This window comes from Engraulis encrasicolus, chromosome 17 (genome assembly GCF_034702125.1).
Source record: "Engraulis encrasicolus isolate BLACKSEA-1 chromosome 17, IST_EnEncr_1.0, whole genome shotgun sequence".
Taxonomy (NCBI): Eukaryota; Metazoa; Chordata; class Actinopteri; order Clupeiformes; family Engraulidae; genus Engraulis; species Engraulis encrasicolus.
The window spans coordinates 18,557,586-18,578,233 of NC_085873.1; the positions used below are offsets into that span (position 1 = coordinate 18,557,586).

The 20,648-nt window shown below is 43.3% G+C and overlaps 1 protein-coding gene across 1 annotated transcript in view; it reads left to right on the forward strand.

Moving 5' to 3' along the window:
* The window catches only part of baiap2b (BAR/IMD domain containing adaptor protein 2b), a 123,668-nt gene extending 120,882 nt beyond the window's left edge, over positions 1–2,786 (forward strand). The window contains exon 14 of the mRNA XM_063221918.1: positions 2,460–2,786. Coding sequence (XP_063077988.1) covers positions 2,460–2,490 — 31 coding nt within the window. The 3' untranslated portion in view covers positions 2,491–2,786. The remainder of the gene's footprint in view (positions 1–2,459) is intronic.
* Positions 2,787–20,648: the final 17,862 nt, after the last annotated feature.

Below are 20,648 nucleotides of genomic sequence, written 5' to 3' on the forward strand. Positions count from 1 at the left end.
ACTTGGTAAATAATTAACTAATGATAAACAAAACATTTACATATTTTTTATTACCTACAAAGTTTTATGGATGCTTTATAAAATATCTACAAATAGTATTCACGATTTTACAAAGCCTTTACCCTAGTATTTTTTTATTCACAAAAATGCTAAATGTTTGATACGTAAAAATATTAACATTTCCCACTGATTTACAAACATTTGTTAATGTTTTGTTCACAATTAGTTAATTACTGAATTATAATTTTAAAATTATTAGTTAATTAGTGAATTTTTCCAAGTCATAATCATGCTTTTTATGCATCCATTATTGTGAAGCACTACCAACTCTCTTGCAGCCACAGTTGCAGTGAGGGGTGCTGCAGCAGCCCTTCATGTGCAGTGATGGGCAACCTGCATTCAGAAGTTGCAATCCAGTGGCACATATTCCAAATGAACTAGATTCAGAAGCTGCTAGTGGGTCAAAGACGTGCAAACTGAAATTGTCATTCAGTGTAACGGATACCTTCTGCTGACTGTAACTGTAAAAAACATGACTCTTTTTATTTATTTTTTTTCCAGTGAATTCATGAAAGCCTCGGCTGTCATCCATTCACTTGAAACAATTTAAAAATCATGTTTTTTTACTGTTACAGTCAGCAGAAGGTATCCGTTACACTGAATGACAATGCCATTTTGCACGTCTTTGACCCTAGTACAATCCAGTGGCACATATTCCAAATGCTGCCGTGGCCAGGTCATTTGCAATATGTTGCACTGGATTGTAGCTTCTGAATCCGTGTTGCTCATCACTGTAAAATATTTCATATGGACCCTGCAGCCACATTTTATGTAATTAATGGCTGAAGGCTGTTGGGTGCAGGGCTGGACTTGGGGAGAAATAGGGCCTGGGCACTTTTGGATTGAAGGGGCCCCACATAATTATTCGAGGCGCAGAACTGAATCACTGGTGCGGGAACCACCGGGAAATGCCCGCTATGCCAGATGGCCAGTCCAGCCCTGGTTGGGTGGTGAATGAGAGTGTGGTTGGGATGGGGGTTGTGAGAGAGGGTGGTGGCCTTGAGTGGTGGCTACAGAGCTCTCCACCTGGCCGCATGCCACACTCTGGAATGGGAGTTCAGTTTTGAGTGCAACAACTCCACCGGCTTTGACTCAGCGCCAAGCCAATTAATTTGACAAAGTGGGAGCCAGTGTGCCCTCTGAGAGCCTTACCCACCCCACCCCCCTCATACCCACCCTCCTTCATGATGACAACACACACGCACGCACGCACGCACACACACACACACACACACACACACACACACACACACACACACACACACACACACACACACACACACACACACACACACACACACACACACACAGAAACGCAAACACACACACACACACTTACACAACACACATACCCATCCTCCATCTCTCTCTCTCTCTCTCTCTCTCTCTCTCTCTCTCTCTCTCTCTCTCTCTCTCTCTCTCTCTCTCCCTCTCTCTCTCACTCACTCTCTCTCTCTCTCTCTCTCTCACACACACACACACACACACACTACCACACACACACACACACACACACACAAACACACCCTCCTCCACAATACCACACACACACACACACATCCTTCATAATGCCACCCCTCCACCTCAATCCTGCCCAGTCCCATTCCCCCCTCCACCCTCAAAGGAAATGCTGCTGCATTCAGACTGCACTGCACCCTGTGTCTGCCTTCAGAGTGTGTGTATGAGGGAGCGAGAGAGTGTGTACCAGTCTGTGGGAGAATTTGCCCAGTCCTCAATTCAACTGAATAGGCACACACACACACACACACACACACACACACACACACACACACACACACACACACACACACACACACACACACACACACACACACACACACACACACACACACACACACACACACACACACACACACACACACAGCCTCCTCAAATCAACTCAATAAGCAATGATCCATTTTACTTCAGGCTGAAACCAAAATCAAATTCCCATCCTTGGCAAGTTTGCAGTAGTCTGTAGTCTCTTCTTGTATGTTTTATTTTCTTTTTTTGCTTTTTGCTTTATTTCATTTTCATTTAACTTCATTTGCTTTGCTTCTGCTTGCTAAGCTCGCCTCTTCCTGGAAAATTTGAAAAAGAAGATTTTTTTAACTGATTTTAAATCAAGACGTTTAATGTGTATTTACGTAATGTCAGTTTGCTATAGTTTCGTAACCAAGGATTTTCTCCAAATGCATTGCAATCTCCTCTTTTTCTATCACTTTCTAATGACTACCATTGTATGCTTCAAGTATGACGATTTAATCCCAAATACCATTTTCATGGGATGCCTATCATATTGATCATATGAATTTGATCATATTGTTCCTTTTGTGTCTCTGAGTGAGTGTCGTGCTCAGACGTGTTGTAGAAGACTCTGCCTTTTCTTTGTTCCACAGTTCGGAGGTGAAATTGATTTCGACAGTGTGAGGAAAAGCGAGAGAGAAAGAACGAGAGGGAGAGAGAGAGAAAGAGAGAGACACACAAACACAGATCACCACCACCACCACCCTGCGATAGGACAGCTCCTCCTCCACCACCTGCCACCTCCTCTTCCTCCTCCTCCACCACCTGCTCCACCTCCTCCTCCTCCACCACCTCCTACTCCTCCTGACCTTGCCTCACTCCTTCACTTCACCTCCCAGCCACTTCTCCATCCCTCCACCACGCTCTTCTTTTACTTTTTTATCCTCCTCCAGCACGTAGTCGCTTCCCTTCAAACCACCTCCCCCAACCCCTGCACCTCACCTGCATCCTGGCACTCTTTACTTGGTGCTCCTTCAGTGGATTAAACTGAGCCTAGCTGGGCTAAACTGGGCCTACCAGGGCTAAACTGATCCTAGCTGGGCTAAAGCTAGCCGAACTGGGCTAAAGCAGGCCTATCGGGGCTAAAGCGGGCCAGGCGAGGCTGCGCCTAGCGTGCAAGAACAACAAGAACTTGCTGGTTGGACCACAACAGCTGAACAGCCGCTACACCTGTACTGTATCCAGCCACGGCAAACTTTTACGATGCGATTTTAGAGCGATGCTCCAAGACTCCAAAACATTTTTTTTTTGGTACCTGCACAAAAACAAAAAAAAGATGGCATGCCCAGATTGGACTGGTACCTGAGGGGTTCCAGGGGGAATCACATTTTCTTTTTCCCCTTTCCTGCTAGCCTGTCATGCATGCACATGCTACCATGGACGGTTACTGATGCTGCCTTGTTTTCGAGGACTGTATATAAGAATGAGACCATGGTAATGCGCTGTATATACAAATGTAAAGAGGCAACATGTCATGTTGTGAACGGACTAATTAATTGTAATTCTTCAATTAATTAATTAAGCAATTAATTACTTCTTAAATTAAGTATTTTTAATGAGATGTAATTGGAGACCCAATTGGTTCCATTAATCGTCTATAAAAGTTCCACAAATATGATTAACATGGACTACATGAAGTCGATCACTACTCACTAGGCAATACTATTATGTCCAGTTTAAATTCTGATCCCCCTTTCTTGAATGTCAGGAACTAAGAAGTAGTTTTAGAAGAAAATGGAAATGTTTTGTATGAACTTTAAGAGGCACATTGATTCCAAGGTGCTTTTGGACACCTAGTACATTGCACTCATGGGGTAATCACTTCTGGTTTTCTCGCCAGCTCAAATGGAAAGAAGACCAGTCTTACTCACACTTCAAGAAATTACATGACAGATGTTCAAATACGGATGTTTGGAACACGTTTAGAGGCTCATTACCAAGTCTACGGTGTACAAATATCTGTTCTGATGTTTTCCTACATAATATCTGTTGTACAGTTATAACAAGTTTGCGACTGTAAATAATGTATGGATAATGTAATGAGTGGGTTGCTATACACTTGGGTCAGCCGAGCGTACATTAATGCTAACACTGGCCTGCTAACGTAATTTCTTAACGAAACATAACCTGACATTTAAATGGCTTTTTTATTGTTCATTTTTTTGATTCAGTAGCCCTTGCGGGGCAGATTAAATGATCGAACTGTAGAGTAAAATCACACTCACTGTAAACGTTCCCCAAAGAATCTTCCGTTCGGCTCTGTGGAGAAACTCCTAAACAGCTCTCTGAGGAACCTAAAAGTTCTCCAAGGAACTCATGACAAGTTGGTTCGCTGCTACAGTGTATCACCACAACAATTCCCGACTACCTTTGACCCAGACTGCAATTTTTGACGTCTAAGGCAGTGTTTCTTTACTGTTGGGTCGGTACCCAAAAATGGGGGTCGCGGAGGGGTCCCGGGTGGGTCGCGGAGCTGTGGTGTAAAAATGTATGAATTCACCCTTTTATAGTCAGTCACCATATTGAAACAAGATGCTGTAATGAAGTCGAAGAGAGATTGAAACATGGTTAATTAATACTCCTCTCCAATAGTTGATATAATGCAAATGCTGATGCATATTATCAAATGAATGGATATATTTCTGATAATTATTTGAACATTTCAATGGTGCAACAAAATATTGTGTTAGAACATAATGGGCATGGAAAATTGTGGGTCACAAGACTATTCCAATTAAGAACCACTGGTCTAAGGTATGCCCTTGGAATCAAAATTTGACATCCACCTTAAAGGTGCCGCCTTGTGGCACCATAACTTCACTGACAGTTAGTTTTAGGGAAAGGTCTAGGTTTAAGCCACATAGTCAACATAGTCAACAAGCAACGTGGAAGACGTGCCCTCAACATCAGAAATTGCAGTCTGGTCAATGGTAGAAATTGACGAGTTGGGATGAGACGGTTTTGTTCTTAGAAGGCCAACACAGAGGAACCCAAAAATCCTTTAAGGAATCTTTCCATTGCCATAATGGAAAGATCCCCTAACTGTTGTCTAAGGAGTCTTTGGGTTCTTCCCACACTGTTAAACATAAAAAGTAAGTTGCACTGTTGCACTGTTTGTAAGTTAACTCAACTCGAGGCCTACCTCAACTTGAGGCTTTCTCAAGTTGAGTTAACTGACAAATTTAAGACGGGCAACTTACTTTGGAGTTCTTTTGAGAAGTGTTCAGTTCTCCACGAGCCAACTGAAGGTTCTGTTTGGAACATTTACATTTTTACAGTCCAGTAGAATTATATTATAATATTATGGCAATAATGACTGGACCAAAATTATTAACATTATTTGTCATTCACTCTGTAAGAGTGATTTATGTACGTACATATATTTTTTTGCAACAAAACTTGCTCGTGCAACGTGCAATATGTGACGAGGGGTGAGGGCGTTGATTCTTTTGTTTTGAAATCTCGGCCTTTGTGACCTTTATGTAATTGTCACCCAGCTGTTTGTTGCAATCAGCTGTTTTTCTTATTTGACAAGGAAAAGCGTAATGCAACCTGTTGCCAGTCGGTGTGTGCAAGGGGTGGGGGGCAGCCATGGTGTAGTGGTTAGGCTAAGTGTAATGTAATGTAATGTAATGCACAATCTGGGCATATTCCTCAGACCCAGATCGGTCCTATAGTTCCAGACTACAGGAGAGACTGCCAGTGGAGATTGTAAGCATCAGTAACATAGCGGGCGTAGTTATGTCCATAGTTATGTCCTCCTCCCTTACTACTATTCCATGGTTGTCCCAGCCCTCCTCTGCCAGATTAGAGATATCCGTCCCTCACTCCCCACACCTCTACCCAGCACTCCTCATCCTGACATCTCCTGCCCTCCTGAAGCTCCTTAATCGCAGGCAGTACTCCTGCACACACGCACACGCACACACACACACACACACATTCATGGTCTCTCTTACACAATTGGGAGGGAAAGTGGAAAACAGCGATCCTAGCGGTTACGTTCCAAACACCAAGGTGGACCTATTGAAACTCCCATAGACGAGTTTTAAAAAAAATCCCACAAAGATATGACTAGGAACTATAACACCAGATACATTTTTCAGCCTGCACAATAGGAGGAACTACTACCTGTGAAAATCTTGAGTAATTTTTTGCCCTTTTAAGAAAAATTGAAATTGTGCCAATCTGGTCGGAAACGGACTACAGCTCCCAGCATGCTGTGCTTCGCGCCTTGTTGACAACACAGAGAAACAAATGAACGCGAATGAACGCAAGTTCTTCGCATATCTTCACATTCTTGTAATCCTGTGACTTCCACATTGTCTTCTTATTACACATATATACACGCGACCATTTTGATTTGGTTTTAACTTCTCTAGTAGATATGATGGCTTCTGTGGTGACAAGTAACCACCTCTCTGGCTCATGCTTGGCTATGCTAATTTGGCTATGCTAATTACATGGAGTAAACACGTCACACATGCCAGTCAGTGTAGTTCTGTATTAGCTTTTTAAAGAATATTAAAATCAGTTCAGATCAGTGAAAAACCGAACATTTTACCACCTGATTCGATAAAACGGTCCAACATGCCTATAATATGACTGCCACTACTTCTACTTCGTCGTCAGGGCCGAGATGTAATTTTTCAAAGAAATAATCCATTCATATGTTAGCCTGGTTCACACCAGACGGTGTATGTGTAGCTTCGGCGCCCCCTGGCGGAGCAGAGCTACACACACTACCGTCTGGTACACAGCCATAGAGCACGCTCCGTCTCCAACCAGAAAATAGGCTGAGAATGTATGGCTTCAAAATCAACGGTAACTCACATTGAAGAGTCACAAGACAGATTAGAGACTATATCGACTCTTTAAAGATTAACAGGAAGGTTTTTGAAGGAATTTGTTGGTGAGGAGGCCGTGCCGAAGCAATAAATTCTCAGCCTATTTTCTGGTTGGAGACGGAGCGTGCTCTATGGCTGTGTACCAGACGGTAGTGTGTGTAGCTCTGCTCCGCCAGGGGGCGCCGAAGCTACACATACACCGTCTAGTGTGAACCAGGCTATTCATTTGTTGCAGGGGCTTGGAACGTTGCCAGCAGGGGGCGATGAGATTACTTTCCCTCCCAATATGCCATAGTTTGTGTCAAATGTCTCTGCAAAATAACCTTAACAGTGTTACACAGAAACCTTTACAGTGTTTATTCGACACTAGAGAGAGTGCTGAGAGAGTTCAAATTCACACTCATTAGTGTTGGTCGCACTTCATAAGTGTTGAATTAACACTGTTAAAAAATTGCACTGTGTGTTTTAAATGACGTGAAAGTAGAGAATGTGCGCACATCAATGACACAAGTGCTGGACAAAAAAAGGCGTTCCGAAACGTCATGCCATTAAATAAGTGGGAGCATTAACGGTGTTGTGGACATGTAATATTTACTTCATGTTTTAAATGACGTGCCATGAAAGATGACACACCCTCCCTCCCGCAAGTATCTCAGCCCCTCTGTGTCTGTCTGTCTGTCTGACTCTCTCCCTTTCGTGCATTCTCAATCTGTGTGAGGGAGAGCATAATTGTTAAGTGTTTTTTGACAAAGAGGCGTGTGTGCGTGTGAGTGTATGAACTTGTATGTTTGACCCAATGATTTTCTTGTCTTGTGCCAACCCTCTGTGTGTGTGTGTGTGTGTGTGTGTGTGTGTGTGTGTGTGTGTGTGTGTGTGTGTGTGTGTGTGTGTGTGTGTGTGTGTGTCTATTTGACCTAACGATTTTCCTGTCATGTGCCAACCCTCTGTGTGTGTGTGTGTGTGTGTGTGTGTGTGTGTGTGTGTGTGTGTGTGTGTGTGTGTGTGTATGTGTGTGTGTATGTGTGTGTGTGTTTGTTTGTTTGTTTTGTGAATTCAGAGACAAAAGCAAAGCGTCCAGCACTGGGACGTGTCAATGTTTCTTCTTTCTCCATTAAACACAAAATCAAAAACACAAAAAAGCCCAAAGGTAATGCCGACCTCCCTCCACTACAAGGCCTCACGTGGCCTTTCTACTTCCTGTGTTTTTGCTTTCTTTTGGGGAATGCACAATTTTCGTCAGTGTTCTAAAGGTCTTGCCACTGTACATAATAGCAGTAAATGTGTTATGCATTGACTATTACTACTACCACTCCTACTACTACTACTGCTACTGGTAACACTTTGGAATAACAGTCCTTTAAAAAGCTTTATTTAAACGCTTAATTATCATATTTTAATGAACTAATTATGAACAAAACATTTAAAGTGTTTGTGAATGAGTAAGACCCAGCCACAAATTTCAGTGCGAATCTGCTCCTGCTGGATGAGTTTGATGTTTGTTTGCCTGCTGCTGGAGACGTGTATATCCAGTGGTTTCATCTTTTTGTTTTTTGAAGAACAAACTTCCAGGACTGCTGTAGCTGTGAAGTGTTGGTTGTGTTAACATAGTATTTCTTACTCATTTACAAACGTTTTGTTGTTTATTAGTTCATTATTTTTTACAAAGCGTTTCTATAGCCTTTTAGCGACTGCTATTCTGAAGTGTTGCACTACTACTACTGCTACTGTTATGAAATGCATGTGTGTGAGGAGTCTGCATATGACAGTGTAACATTGTACCATGACGACAGCTATATGTATGGTGACTTTCTACTTCTGAGAAATCATAATAAAATTTTCTTCAGATGTCTCCCAGATCTTTGTACTGAATAAGGTTTTGTAGATTCTGTATCCGGTTTGTGTCTAAGAAGTGCAATAGTCACAGGCACACACTAAGGCACACTTATTTCCAGAATTCATGCTACCCATTCACTAATGTTACCTTTTTCATGAATATTTACCACCACCATCAAATTCTAAGTATTCATTATGACTGGAAAAATTGCACTTTTCATACATGAAAAGGGTGATCTTCTCCATGGTCCGCCATTTTGAATTTCCAAAAATAGCCGTTTTTAGCTGCAAAAATGACTGTACTTGGACCATACTAGAAAATATTTGTTAATTACTGAGTAAACTTTCATGTAAAGATCAAATTTGGCAATAGGCAGCCCAGTTTCAATGAGCAGCATAGTTGCAGTACCTTTTTTGACCATTTCCTGCACAGTGTCCCTTTAAACAAAGTTCAAAGTTTTTCAAAAGCTGTTGTTTTTTTTGTTGCCAAAATTAATTGTGGTGTGGGGGAACCTTAAAATTCTCTCAAAAACCTTAACATCTGGAGAAGAACCCCAAGGATTCACATAGAACCTTTAGGAGTTCCCTCGTACTATTTTCAGGCTGCAGAATGATGCCAGGGCCCAAACCAGTTACGTTCGGCACTACCTGCGAACCACCCGTATTTTTCAGTTCGCATTGCATTGAGTGTTTAATGAAATGGTCTCTTAATCTTACCCTGAGTTTCTATTTGTTCAATATCGCAAAACCTCACTGTGAATTTAATAAAGCGGGTGAGCTTCACAGACATGCTGGCGCGGTATTTTCTCATCGGCAGCAATATGTTCTCATCATCATATTGTGCTTCCCGCAGAGAGAACAATTAAATTGTACTCCTCAATAAACTCACTACGAGTTTATTAATCATGGAAATAGCTGATGATTTAGAAGCTGTGAATACCTGCTGTGAGCCCAGTGTGGTGCAGTTCAGAGATGAAAATGTCAGGGGTGCATTTCTCGAAAGCGTAGTTGTTAGCCAGTTAGCAACTTGGGTAGTTGCCAATGGGAAATTACATTGCAACCAACAAAGTAGCTAACATAGTTAGCAACTATGATTTCCAGAAATGCATCCCTGGTCTCTCTTTACGTAGTTTCTATTTTGGCAGTGAGACAGTTCAAACTCAACAGGGCATAGAGTAGGTTAAATCTCGCACATCCAAGCGTCTGACCTGGGTGCAGGATAAACAAATGAGCAGATAAAAAGAGGAAAAAGTCACATTCAACCAGGATATTCTGTTCCCACTTGTTTTATTTGTTTATTTGTTGAAGCTGACTTTTCCCCCTTTTATCACACACACAACAGACATGATCCTGCATTCAGAGATGATGAGTTTGCACACGTCACTCGTGCACAGAAGTTTATTGTGTCCAATGACAAGGGTGAAATATGAAATGTTTGTGTGCTCCACATGTTCTTGCAGTATATCAGCCTTTAGTCTTTAGCCTCTCTTGCAGTGACGTCAAAGTTGCGTTTTGAAGTGAGAGCCCAATTTTTTATAGTCAGCATTTTTCACGTGATGTCAAACGGGCAGTCATGGGTGCGGACAGTCAGGGGTAAGCGGTTAGGTCGTCAGACTTGTAGCCCAAAGGTTGCCGGTTCGACTCCCGACCCGCCAGGCTGCTGGGGGGAGTAGTTAATAAGTGGTCTCTCCCATCCTCCTCCATGACTGAGGTACCCTGAGCCTGAGAGGGACTACTGTCCCCCCACACTGCTCCCTTTCGGGCGCCATTGGAAGCTGCCCCCTTGCGTACAGGTGAGGCATAAATGCAATTTCCTTGTGTGCAGTGACCACTTGTGTGCTGTGGAGTGCTGTGTTACAATGACAATGGGAGTTGGAGTTTCCCAGTAGGGCTTTAGGGCTTTTAAACACTTTAGATTCAATGCATTCAAAGCAGCTATAACTTGCATGCAGTGGCATACACATAAACAGTAAACATACACATATCCACTGCTTTCTGGCTAAAGCCAGATGTACTCGAAGAATATAGTATACTGAGCACACAAACATTTCAGAAACAACTCAATAATTCGATTTGCATTGCAGGTACAATCGACTACAGCCATCATCAGGCAGAAAGCAGCGGCTATGTGTGTGTTTATGTGTATATATACTGTGCATATATGTGCATTGAATCGATACTGTTTGACATAATGTAACAAATGCCTACTATAAGACAATTGGGCTCTATCAAATTATTTAGTTGTTTCTGATTGGATGAGAGATAACCCATTAGACGTTGTGTATTGGGGGGGGAAGACAGCTGGTAGTTCCCTTCCCTACACACACACACACACGCACGCACGCACGCACGCACACACGCACGCACGCACGCACACACACACACACACACACACACACACACACACACACACACACACACACACTGCATGCCAACACACTGCACTATACAGTGTGTGTGACTCTTGCATCCGACCTGAACCCTGACCCCTGACCCCAAGTGCTGCACCTCATCCCTCCTGCAGCATGCAGTACTGAGTGTGAGTACTGACACCTGTGTGTGTGTGTGTGTGTGTGTGTGTGTGTGTGTGTGTGTTTGTGTGTGTGTGTGTGTGTGTGTTTGTGTGTGTGTGTGTGTGTGTGTGTGTGTGTGTGTGTGTGTGTGTGTGTGTGTGTGTGTGTGTGTGTGCGTGTGTGTGTGTGTGTGTGTGTGTGTGTGTGTGTGTGTGTGTGTGTGTGTGTGTGTGCACGCTTTATTTGCATGTCTGTATAGTTCCTGTGTGTTTTTTTTCTTTCTGAGTTGGTTTTTAACCTGTCTGCATCATTGTCCTTGAAAACCATATTTTTGCATGATTGTTCAGTGAGTGTTTGATGTACGTATTTGTGCATTTCTAATGAATTCCTTTCCAAATTTATGTCGACTCTTATGCCATGTCATCAGTGTCAATGGGTCATTTAAGTTAATCCCCAAGATGTTTTCACTCCTTTGCAGTGCGGATGCTGATTTAGCACAGTTATGAGCCAACACACTGTCACATCTGTGTAAGTCATGCGATGCTACCTCCTATCTGTGACCAAAGACCACCAAAGTCACTTAGAATAAGTCCTTTCACTCGGTGGCCATCTTGGCTACGCCTCAGGGGAGCAATTTCAGATTATCCAGACCATGGGCATCTAAAAATTACTAATATGGGACAACTAGGGTGACCATCTGTCCGGACTTTGGCCGGACAACCCCGCCCCTTAACTATCTAACCAACCGTTCTCGCGCAGTACCCGTGGTCTCAACCCTCTGACTCCCCGCCTTCGTGGAGAAAAGAGTCAAGTCGGCACCCTAAACAGTAGACGGAAATCAGGAAGCTGCGCTGCCATCTCACCTCGACTAACTCAGCTGCCAAAAACAGCTTTAGTTGTAAAACAAGATGATTTTCGCTTTTCATTACACCTACCTCACTCCGATAAAGGAATCAGTTCCAATAAATTAAGGTTGTATCAGAGACGGTAGAGGTTACGAGGATAGACAATCCTTTTTTTTACACGTATATTGGGAAGTCATGCATGCATGCGTATAATAGCCTACAATTTATTTGATGTACTTTACTCAAAGTTAAGGTCAGGAGTGTGTTTTTCAGCTGTGTTTTAAAACCAGAGGTGATCGCTTCTGTCAGCATGTTTTCCCTGCAGACACTTGGATAACCATAGCAACAACACGAGCTCAAAATACAGACAGAGAGCGCCCGTGCAGAAAGACGCTTTCTTTGCCCTGGTTGCAAAGTTGTGAGAGCCCTTGTTGTAAATGCATGTAGCGGACAAACTTACTTGCACTATGCGTTGCCAGTGCAGAAAAAATAGGAAGCAGACAGTAGTAGACAATAATATAGCTACCTTATACTTTCATACAGTCAGTTAATGTAGCCTACTTCACGTAGTAGCTATGGACCGCAAATAACACTAATTGCAAGCAGATTTCCCCAACATAAGGCGACAGCATTACAGTTAATTTGCTGTGCGAAGTCTGGAGTAAAATCTGGAGTAACATGGCGGCCGCAGATATCGGAAACACGACCGACTGTCAGTCTAATCTCGAGGCCATAAGCACAAGGCGAGGAGGAGAGGAAAGACAAAGAGAGGGACACACGGACGTCGTAAACAGGTCGTAAAAACGGACCTATGACCACCCTAGGGACAACTGAGCGATCCACATATGTGTTGTGGATCGTTCAGTTGTCCCATATCTGTTTAATCATTCATTTTCAGATGCCCATGGTCTTACAAATCTGAAATTGTGCCCCTGAGGCGTAGCCAAGATGGCCGCCGAGTGAAAGGACTTATTCTAAGTGACTTTGAGACCACCACATCATGTGACACCCACCACCTGCCACTCCATCCTGTGATGAGTGCCACTTGACAGTGTTTGTTAGGGATGCACCAATACCGATACAGATACCGATAACAATACTTGCTCATTACACTCATGCTGCTCCAATACTAGGTACCGATACTGCTATTACAAGAAACAACACGACATCTCACCACGTTCCATTGACTTGAAAGCAGCATGGGGGAAAAACTGCCTACATTTACTAGCATTTAAATCTACATGGAAATGGACAATAAAACAAATATCACAGGCAGAAAAAACAGGGCCTGGTATTTATTGTCATTGTATTTTGGGGGTAAAAGTAATGGTATCGGCACTCGGTATCGACAAGTACAGATATTGATTGTACTCGTACTTGCATCGGTTTTCAAAAAATGTGGTATCGTGCATCCCTTGTCTTTGTGCATGCATCTTTATCTGTTTCTATTTTGTGTTCTGTTTTTCTTGTCGTTATAAGTTGTGATTCCTAATATGTTTCTGTTTAAATCAGGCATTACCTTTGGTATTGTTTCTCACACTCTAACTCTGTGGATGTGAACATCTTCACAGTGGTTGCATGACTGAAGACACCTAACAAACAACACACTGCCATCTAACACTCATCAACGTGGTGTGGCTCTCTGATGTTGCTGTCGATTGAAAAATACAAAAGGACACTAGCGTTGCCCTTTTGAAATACAGTGAATACATCCATGATGTCATGAGTTTGATTGTCCATATTTTAACTGCCATTCTTGTGATTCTACCAAACCGCTAACAAACTGCTCATCAATCTTCATGGGTGCATTCTAACATTCGGAATTCTGTCCTCCCTTGCTCACTTAAATGCTTGTGGCCTCGCTATGACGTTACTGGCGACGTAAGTGTATTTCCGTATCTCGCAAAAGCGCAATTCTTATGTAATTTTCTCATTTGTTATTGGTATGGTGAATGAAGAATAGTCCCCCAAAAGTTGTTGTGGCTAGGCTGACAGCGGGGAAACGTTATTGTTTTCTCCACGAAGGCAGGGCGTTAGTAAAACGCGAGGCCACAAGCACAGATCGAGGACGGCAGTCCGCGTATTGGAAGGCACCCTATATCTCTTAACACTTAGCATGTTGTTTCCATGCAGTGTTCAATGAAAGAGCTCGAAGTGCTCATGGCTGCACCATGTTTTTACATTATGTTGTGTCTTGTATTTTATCTAATGACTTCTCTCTCTTCCTCGACTCTCTCTCTCTCTTTCTGTCTTTCCCTTTCCAATCGTTCACAAACCTCTCCCCTCATCTTCCTCTTCCCTCTTCCTCATCCTGCACCTCCACCACCACTATCAATGTCTACACCCCCTCCACCACTTCCATGCGTCTGCCACCACCACCACCGCCTTCAATACTACCCTCTACCACCATCACCGCCACCACCACCATCACTCCCCATCCCTCCATCACCTCCTCCACAACCACCTACATCACATTCGCCTCCACCACCACTACCCATGTCTCCATCCCCCCCACGCCTCTACCACCATCTCCTCCAACACTACCCCCCCACCACCACTACCACTTTTCACCCGCACCGCAACCACCTCCACCACTACCCATCCCTCCCCATCCTTCCACCACCTCCTCCTCCACCTCCACCCCATCCTCCACCATCACCACCACTACCCATCTCTCCCCATCCCGCACAACCACCACCACCACCACCACCACTGCCATGCCTCCTCCTCCACCTCCTCCACCTCAACCTCCACCTCCTCCTCCAACACTACTCTCTCCCACCACCACTACCCATCCCCAACCTCCTCCACCACCTCACGCCTCATCCCTTCACGTGTCCTTCAGCCGCTACCAGTCTATACGCCGCATGCCACCGAGTTCCCTCAGACCCCGGGCACCCTCAGTCCACAGCCCCACCAGTCACCTCGACGACCCCGACACCGACCCCTCTTCCTCGCCCATCCTCTACTAGGACATGGTCACCGCGACAACCATTCTTCTTCTCCCATCCTTTACCAGGACATGCACACCTCCCAGGATACACTGGCCTCCTGAGCCTCTACCTCCCCCTCTACTAGGACATCCACTCCCCCCTCAACAGCCTCTACCTCCCCCTCTACTAGGACATACACTCCCCTCTCCACAGCCTCTACCTCCCCCTCTACTCCTCTACTAAGACATCCTCTCCTCTACCTCCCCCACTACATCCACGACTCTACCTCCCCTCTACTAGGACTTACACTCCCCTCTCCCATCTTCTACTAGGGCATACACTCCTCTCTCCCATCTTCTACTAGGGCATACACTCCTCTCTCCCATCTCTTTCTCTACTAGGACATCAACTCCTCTGTCCACATCTTCTACCTCCCACTCTACTAGGACATACATCCCTCTACCTCCCCCTCTACTAGGACATCCACTCCCCTCTCCACAGCCTCTACCTCCCCCTCTACTAGGACATACACTCCCCCCTCAACAGCCTCTACCTCCCCCTCTAGGACATACACTCCCCTCTCCACAGCCTCTACCTCCCCCTCTACTAGGAAATCATCTCCTCTCCCTCCCCATCTACTAGGAAATAATCTCCTCTCCCTAACCCTCTACTGGGACATACACTCCCCTCTCCACAGCCTCTACTAGGATACGAGTGTTGCTACCGCCTCTCCCTCCCCTCTCACCCTCTACTAAGATACAGCCGCCACCTCCTCTCCCTCAACTAGGTTACACAACATGCCTCCGCCCCTCCTGCCCCTTCCCGCCTCTCTTGCCCTTCCTGCCCCTTCCCGCCTCTCTTGCCCTCCCAGGAGGAGATCATCGCACCCCCAGCAAATCCTCCCCCAGAGTGGTATGGTGAAGCTGTCATTGGCGTGTGATGTTGTGAGACACGAGAGCGATGTACAGTACAGTCTCCCAGCTAATCCACCACCACCCACGCCTCACTGTTCACCTCCTGAAGATGCTTACCCAGCTGGGGCTGAGAGATGCGTATACGTACAGCCATGGGCGCAAAGATGCTTACCCAGCCCGGGCGATAGACAAGGCAGGTCTGGGATCGAAAAATGGCCCGGGCATTTTTGGCATAGGCCGGCCCCTGACACAGACACAGGCCCCTTTCATACTGCCTGACTCCACTGTCTATATTGATGGTGGAGTAATGAGGCTCCTCGTCAAAACTGTGGCCCAATCTCTAGAAAAACGGCATCAATGGCAGTATTGTCCCCCGAGGACTGTCGGCCCAGCAGAAAAATGCCCTGTTTGCCAGATGACCAATCCAGCGCTGAGGATAGAGGATGCGTATACAGCCACAGACAGGGGGCTGAAAGACGCTTACCCAGTCCCAGGGGCTAAGCCTCCTCAACTCTGGCCCCAATCTCTCTGGGACTTGAATCAGCTCAGCAGAGAGCTTGGCATCTTGGCCAGAGGAGTTGGGACATCAGACCTCAACAGCTGACTGTAATATCAAGAAAAACAATGGGGCTGTGGTTGTTTTTCCCCAGCCCTTACTGTCCGATATCATTTTCATCTGAGGTCTATTGACTATGTAGTGGATTTACTTTGTCTCATTATTTATTTAATTGGAAATTTCCTCCATAAATAGGTGGAACATTGACTTTTTAAGGACCTCATAAATAGGTGTGCTCTTATTTTGAAGGACCACGGCTGCATGATGGGTTAATGTTATATTGTCATTAACTTGAAAACTGAAAATAAAGTCTGTGACACCAGACTCCCATTTCTCTTGTCTCAACGTAGTGACGTTTCGGGCAGCATGCCCTTGATCAGATAACTTTATTTTCAGTTTTCACGTGACTTTGCTGGTCTTTTTTGAGACGGATGTGCGTGTTTTTTCTTTATTAAATATTGTCATTCACTGACATTAGAAAAGACTCACTGTGAAAGCCTTGTGTAAAATAGAGTATTTTTGGCATTGTTATATAATGTGTTAAATCATCTATCAGATCAACATTGATGTATGGTGTTCTGACATAGGCTACTGCCTAACCCCCTAGGGAGACAACAGTAGCACTAAGGTTAGGGCGACAGAAGAGACAAGAGAGCATCTTCTTTGCCCTTTTACTGTGTCATGCAAATAATAAAATTTGGTTTACACGTCAAAGCGGAACACTTTTGGAATACTGAAATCATGAATAAGATGTTTTTTGTTTAAAAAATAAGAAAAAATATATGTATGTGATGCTCAATATATGACAGAGCTCATTTATGCTGTAATATATCCGAACAACTGTAGTTCATTATGCTTTGGAATATGTTTTAGTAGTGTTGTTACTGTTATTTTTTCACGCAATATTATGTTTTGTAAAGACTTCCATTGTGAGATAACAGACGAGTTGTATTTGATAAAACAATTCATGTATTGATGTAATTTTGGGACAAATATTGTGCCCAGTACACTAATGGACAGTGTTCACAATATTGTGGAAAATGTAAAGTTGGAAATTCGGTATTTGTGTGTATGTGCATGATTGTTTTGGGCATGTATGAAGATGGGCAAACAAGGATCCCCTCTATCAAGAGTGATCCAACCTGTGTGTGTGTGTGTGTGTGTGTGTGTGTGTGTGTGTGTGTGTGTGTGTGTGTGTGTGTGTGTGTGTGTGTGTGTGTGTGTGTGTGTGTCAATAAAGCAATCTGCGAAGATTGTTCTCAGATTCTTTAATATTTCATAGGCTGCATTTACTGTCTATGTTTGTGTATGTATACACTGTATAATGACTAAGCACTGCCTGTTCGTTCAAGATACAAATAAAGGAAATTTCACAATGACCATTACATAGAATTTGGATTCTTTTGGACTGACCATTATCCATTATTTGTTTGACAATATGTGTGAATGCAAACTTATTTTAGCAGCCTTTGCTACAACATGATGTGACATGCAGTGTTATGCAAGAGTATTTGCTACCTTAAAGATTTCTTACTGTTTTGCACCTTTGTCACACGTAACTTTTCATGTCATCAAACACATAAAACAAAGACATTTAACATCAACATTTAAACAAAGATGATGGTGCATTCAATTATTTCAAATAAGGTGACTGACACCACAAAAGATGATTGTTTCCAACACATACTGTTTAACACCCTGAGGTCCAGCCGGTCACCATTTTCAGCCCTTTTGGCACAAGTTACTCTCCCCTTCTTCCCCCTTATCTAAATATGTACTCTTCCTCTTCCATTGTCTGCTGATTTAATTTTTCTAGGACACAGATTTGTAGAGAAAACGAAACTGATCTGCCAGTGTTTCTTTTAAGGGTTAGATCTGAAATTATGATAACGACTCACTCGCCCAGTCTAGGAGAAAACAAAGGACGTCAAACTATACATACCAAACAATAGACAGGTGTTGAAGCACCAATGTTGCTGGCTGCTTTCGTCATTCCAGCAGGTCAATATAAACGTGTTATCATGTTGGCCGCAGTGGAGTTTCCTGGGCCGATGCCCCATAGTATACACAGGGTCAGGGCAGATATTATTGTATTGAAGGCTAATTCAATTTAATTCAGGCTAATTAAATTATGTTCCCATTACCAAACTTTCCCCCCTGCGCACCTCCTCATACAGTTCAATGTAGTTTTTGCATCCCGTAAGCAAAACTTTTGGGTGTGCTGATGACCAAGGGACAGCAATCACTGCACAATAGTGCAAATTATTTTTGGGAATCCTCATTTCAAATAGATCTGATGATTTTTCTGCCATCATTGCAATGGGACTTGTTGCATGACATGTCTAGGAGTTATAAATTACACTTCAGATGGACACAATACAATTCACAATTAAAAACTACTTAATGTTCATTAATACTGGTTAAAGGCACACATATCCACCACTGCACTACTCAGACCGTGCACCCCCTTATGGCAGTCTGCGCACCCGAGTGCACACACCCCAGTTTGGGAAACCCTGCTGTCGGAGATCACTGCAATGCTGTGCTCGGGGCATTTTTATAAGATTATTTTTTCCCACTCTTTTGGTTTGTACAATATAGTACACGGATAGTACAGAACACAGATGTTTTTTTTCATGCATGGCTGATGGCTTTCTCATTGTGAGCTTTCTCAAAATAAACTCATGCCAGTCCTACCTGACCGGTTCTGCGAGAGAATGATATGGCTGACTGGAGGTTACACTGATGGTGCACAGTGATTCAACATTGCAGTATGTACTCCGGGGAAAGAGTAGGTATTCCGGGGAAGATCGTCGATTCCACAGGTAAGGTACTTTCCTTACAAAAAACTAGTACTAAAAAGCAATAGATATACGATTTGTATAGCACTTGATCATGCATACTTGTCATTACATGTGGCTGAGAGGAAATAAGTAGAAGAAGAAAATTGTTATGGAGAGTAGAAAGTGTAGAGAGCATTATTGAGACCTTTCTTTTTTAAAACACGACACTCTTGTGGCAGGTCTAATTTGCTGCACTCTGCCGTAAATAAAAGCATGGATTAATTTCTCCATATGCTATTTAGATACAAAATCTTTAATGCTGGCTATGTTCCCAAGGAGCCAAAAAGCTTATTTAGTTACGGAAAAGGGACGTCACTTGCGCTCTAACCTTCTTGGCGCTTACAATTCAGGTAGGTACAATGTAAAGCAAACTTGTCAAGACTAGCCCAGGGATGACTGGAGCACTTAGATACTTTTTTGTTATTTTATTGTGGTGTAAACATAATGACTGACGTTTCAACGTCACGCCGTGTGTGTCTTCTTCAGAGTCCTTATTTAGTTATATTTTGATGTGAGCATTGAACTGAATAAATAACACTGTTGTCAAGATATAATCCTGACAGTGTCTACATGAAATTTGTATACTTGAACTGTCTTGTCAGAAAGAGTCATGTGGTTACTGATAAAAATCACTTGAAAAGAGCATGCCCATATGCCTTCATCCCACTGAGAAGGTATGTTGTTATGTCAGTAGGCTTACTTGAAATATGTTACTACAAAAACAAAGACAAGGACAAGCTTGACTGTGTAATGATAATAAAAGGCATCAATGAAAAGCTCATTTCAATTGAATGTAATAAAACATTTTATCTCATTAAAGGGACACTGTGCAGGAAATGGACAAAAAAGGTACTGCAACTAACTATGCTGTCCATTGAAACTGGGCTGCCTATTAGCTGGGAATCTTACCGTCCAAAAAGGGCCTAATCGTTACGCGCTGGATAGAAGCACCAAAATCGGTGTAGACCTTCCTTAGGGTGTTCTCCATCATTTCAGAAGGGGTGCCCCAAATTTCAATGTCATTAAGGTCATTTTTATGGGGTAAATCCAAGATGGCTGCCAAAAACCAGCCAATAGTAGTAAAATGCTGTACTGCCTGGACATAATGGTGTCATGGGCCAATCCACCTATTTGTGTGTGATGTATACAAACTGAACTTTGAAAATATGTGCAAAACTTACCATAAAAACAATGTTATATATGTCTTATTTAGATTCAAAAACAGGAAAATCATAAAAACCATGGTCAGAATGAGATCACTCTACAATTGAGAGCTCATTTCTGGGCATTTAGCTATTGAACCAACATTCATTAAGAGTTTTAAAAACTTGCAGTGGGTCATATCTATAACATCCGAAAAGAAAATTGTGGTTAGAAAATTTAGGGGAGAAGAGATAAACCCTTGAACTGGGCCACACATAACTGTCCCAATGTTAGCATGCTAGCATTAGCAGGTTCAGACACTCAGTCTGCTCTTCAGATAAAGATGGCAAACAAT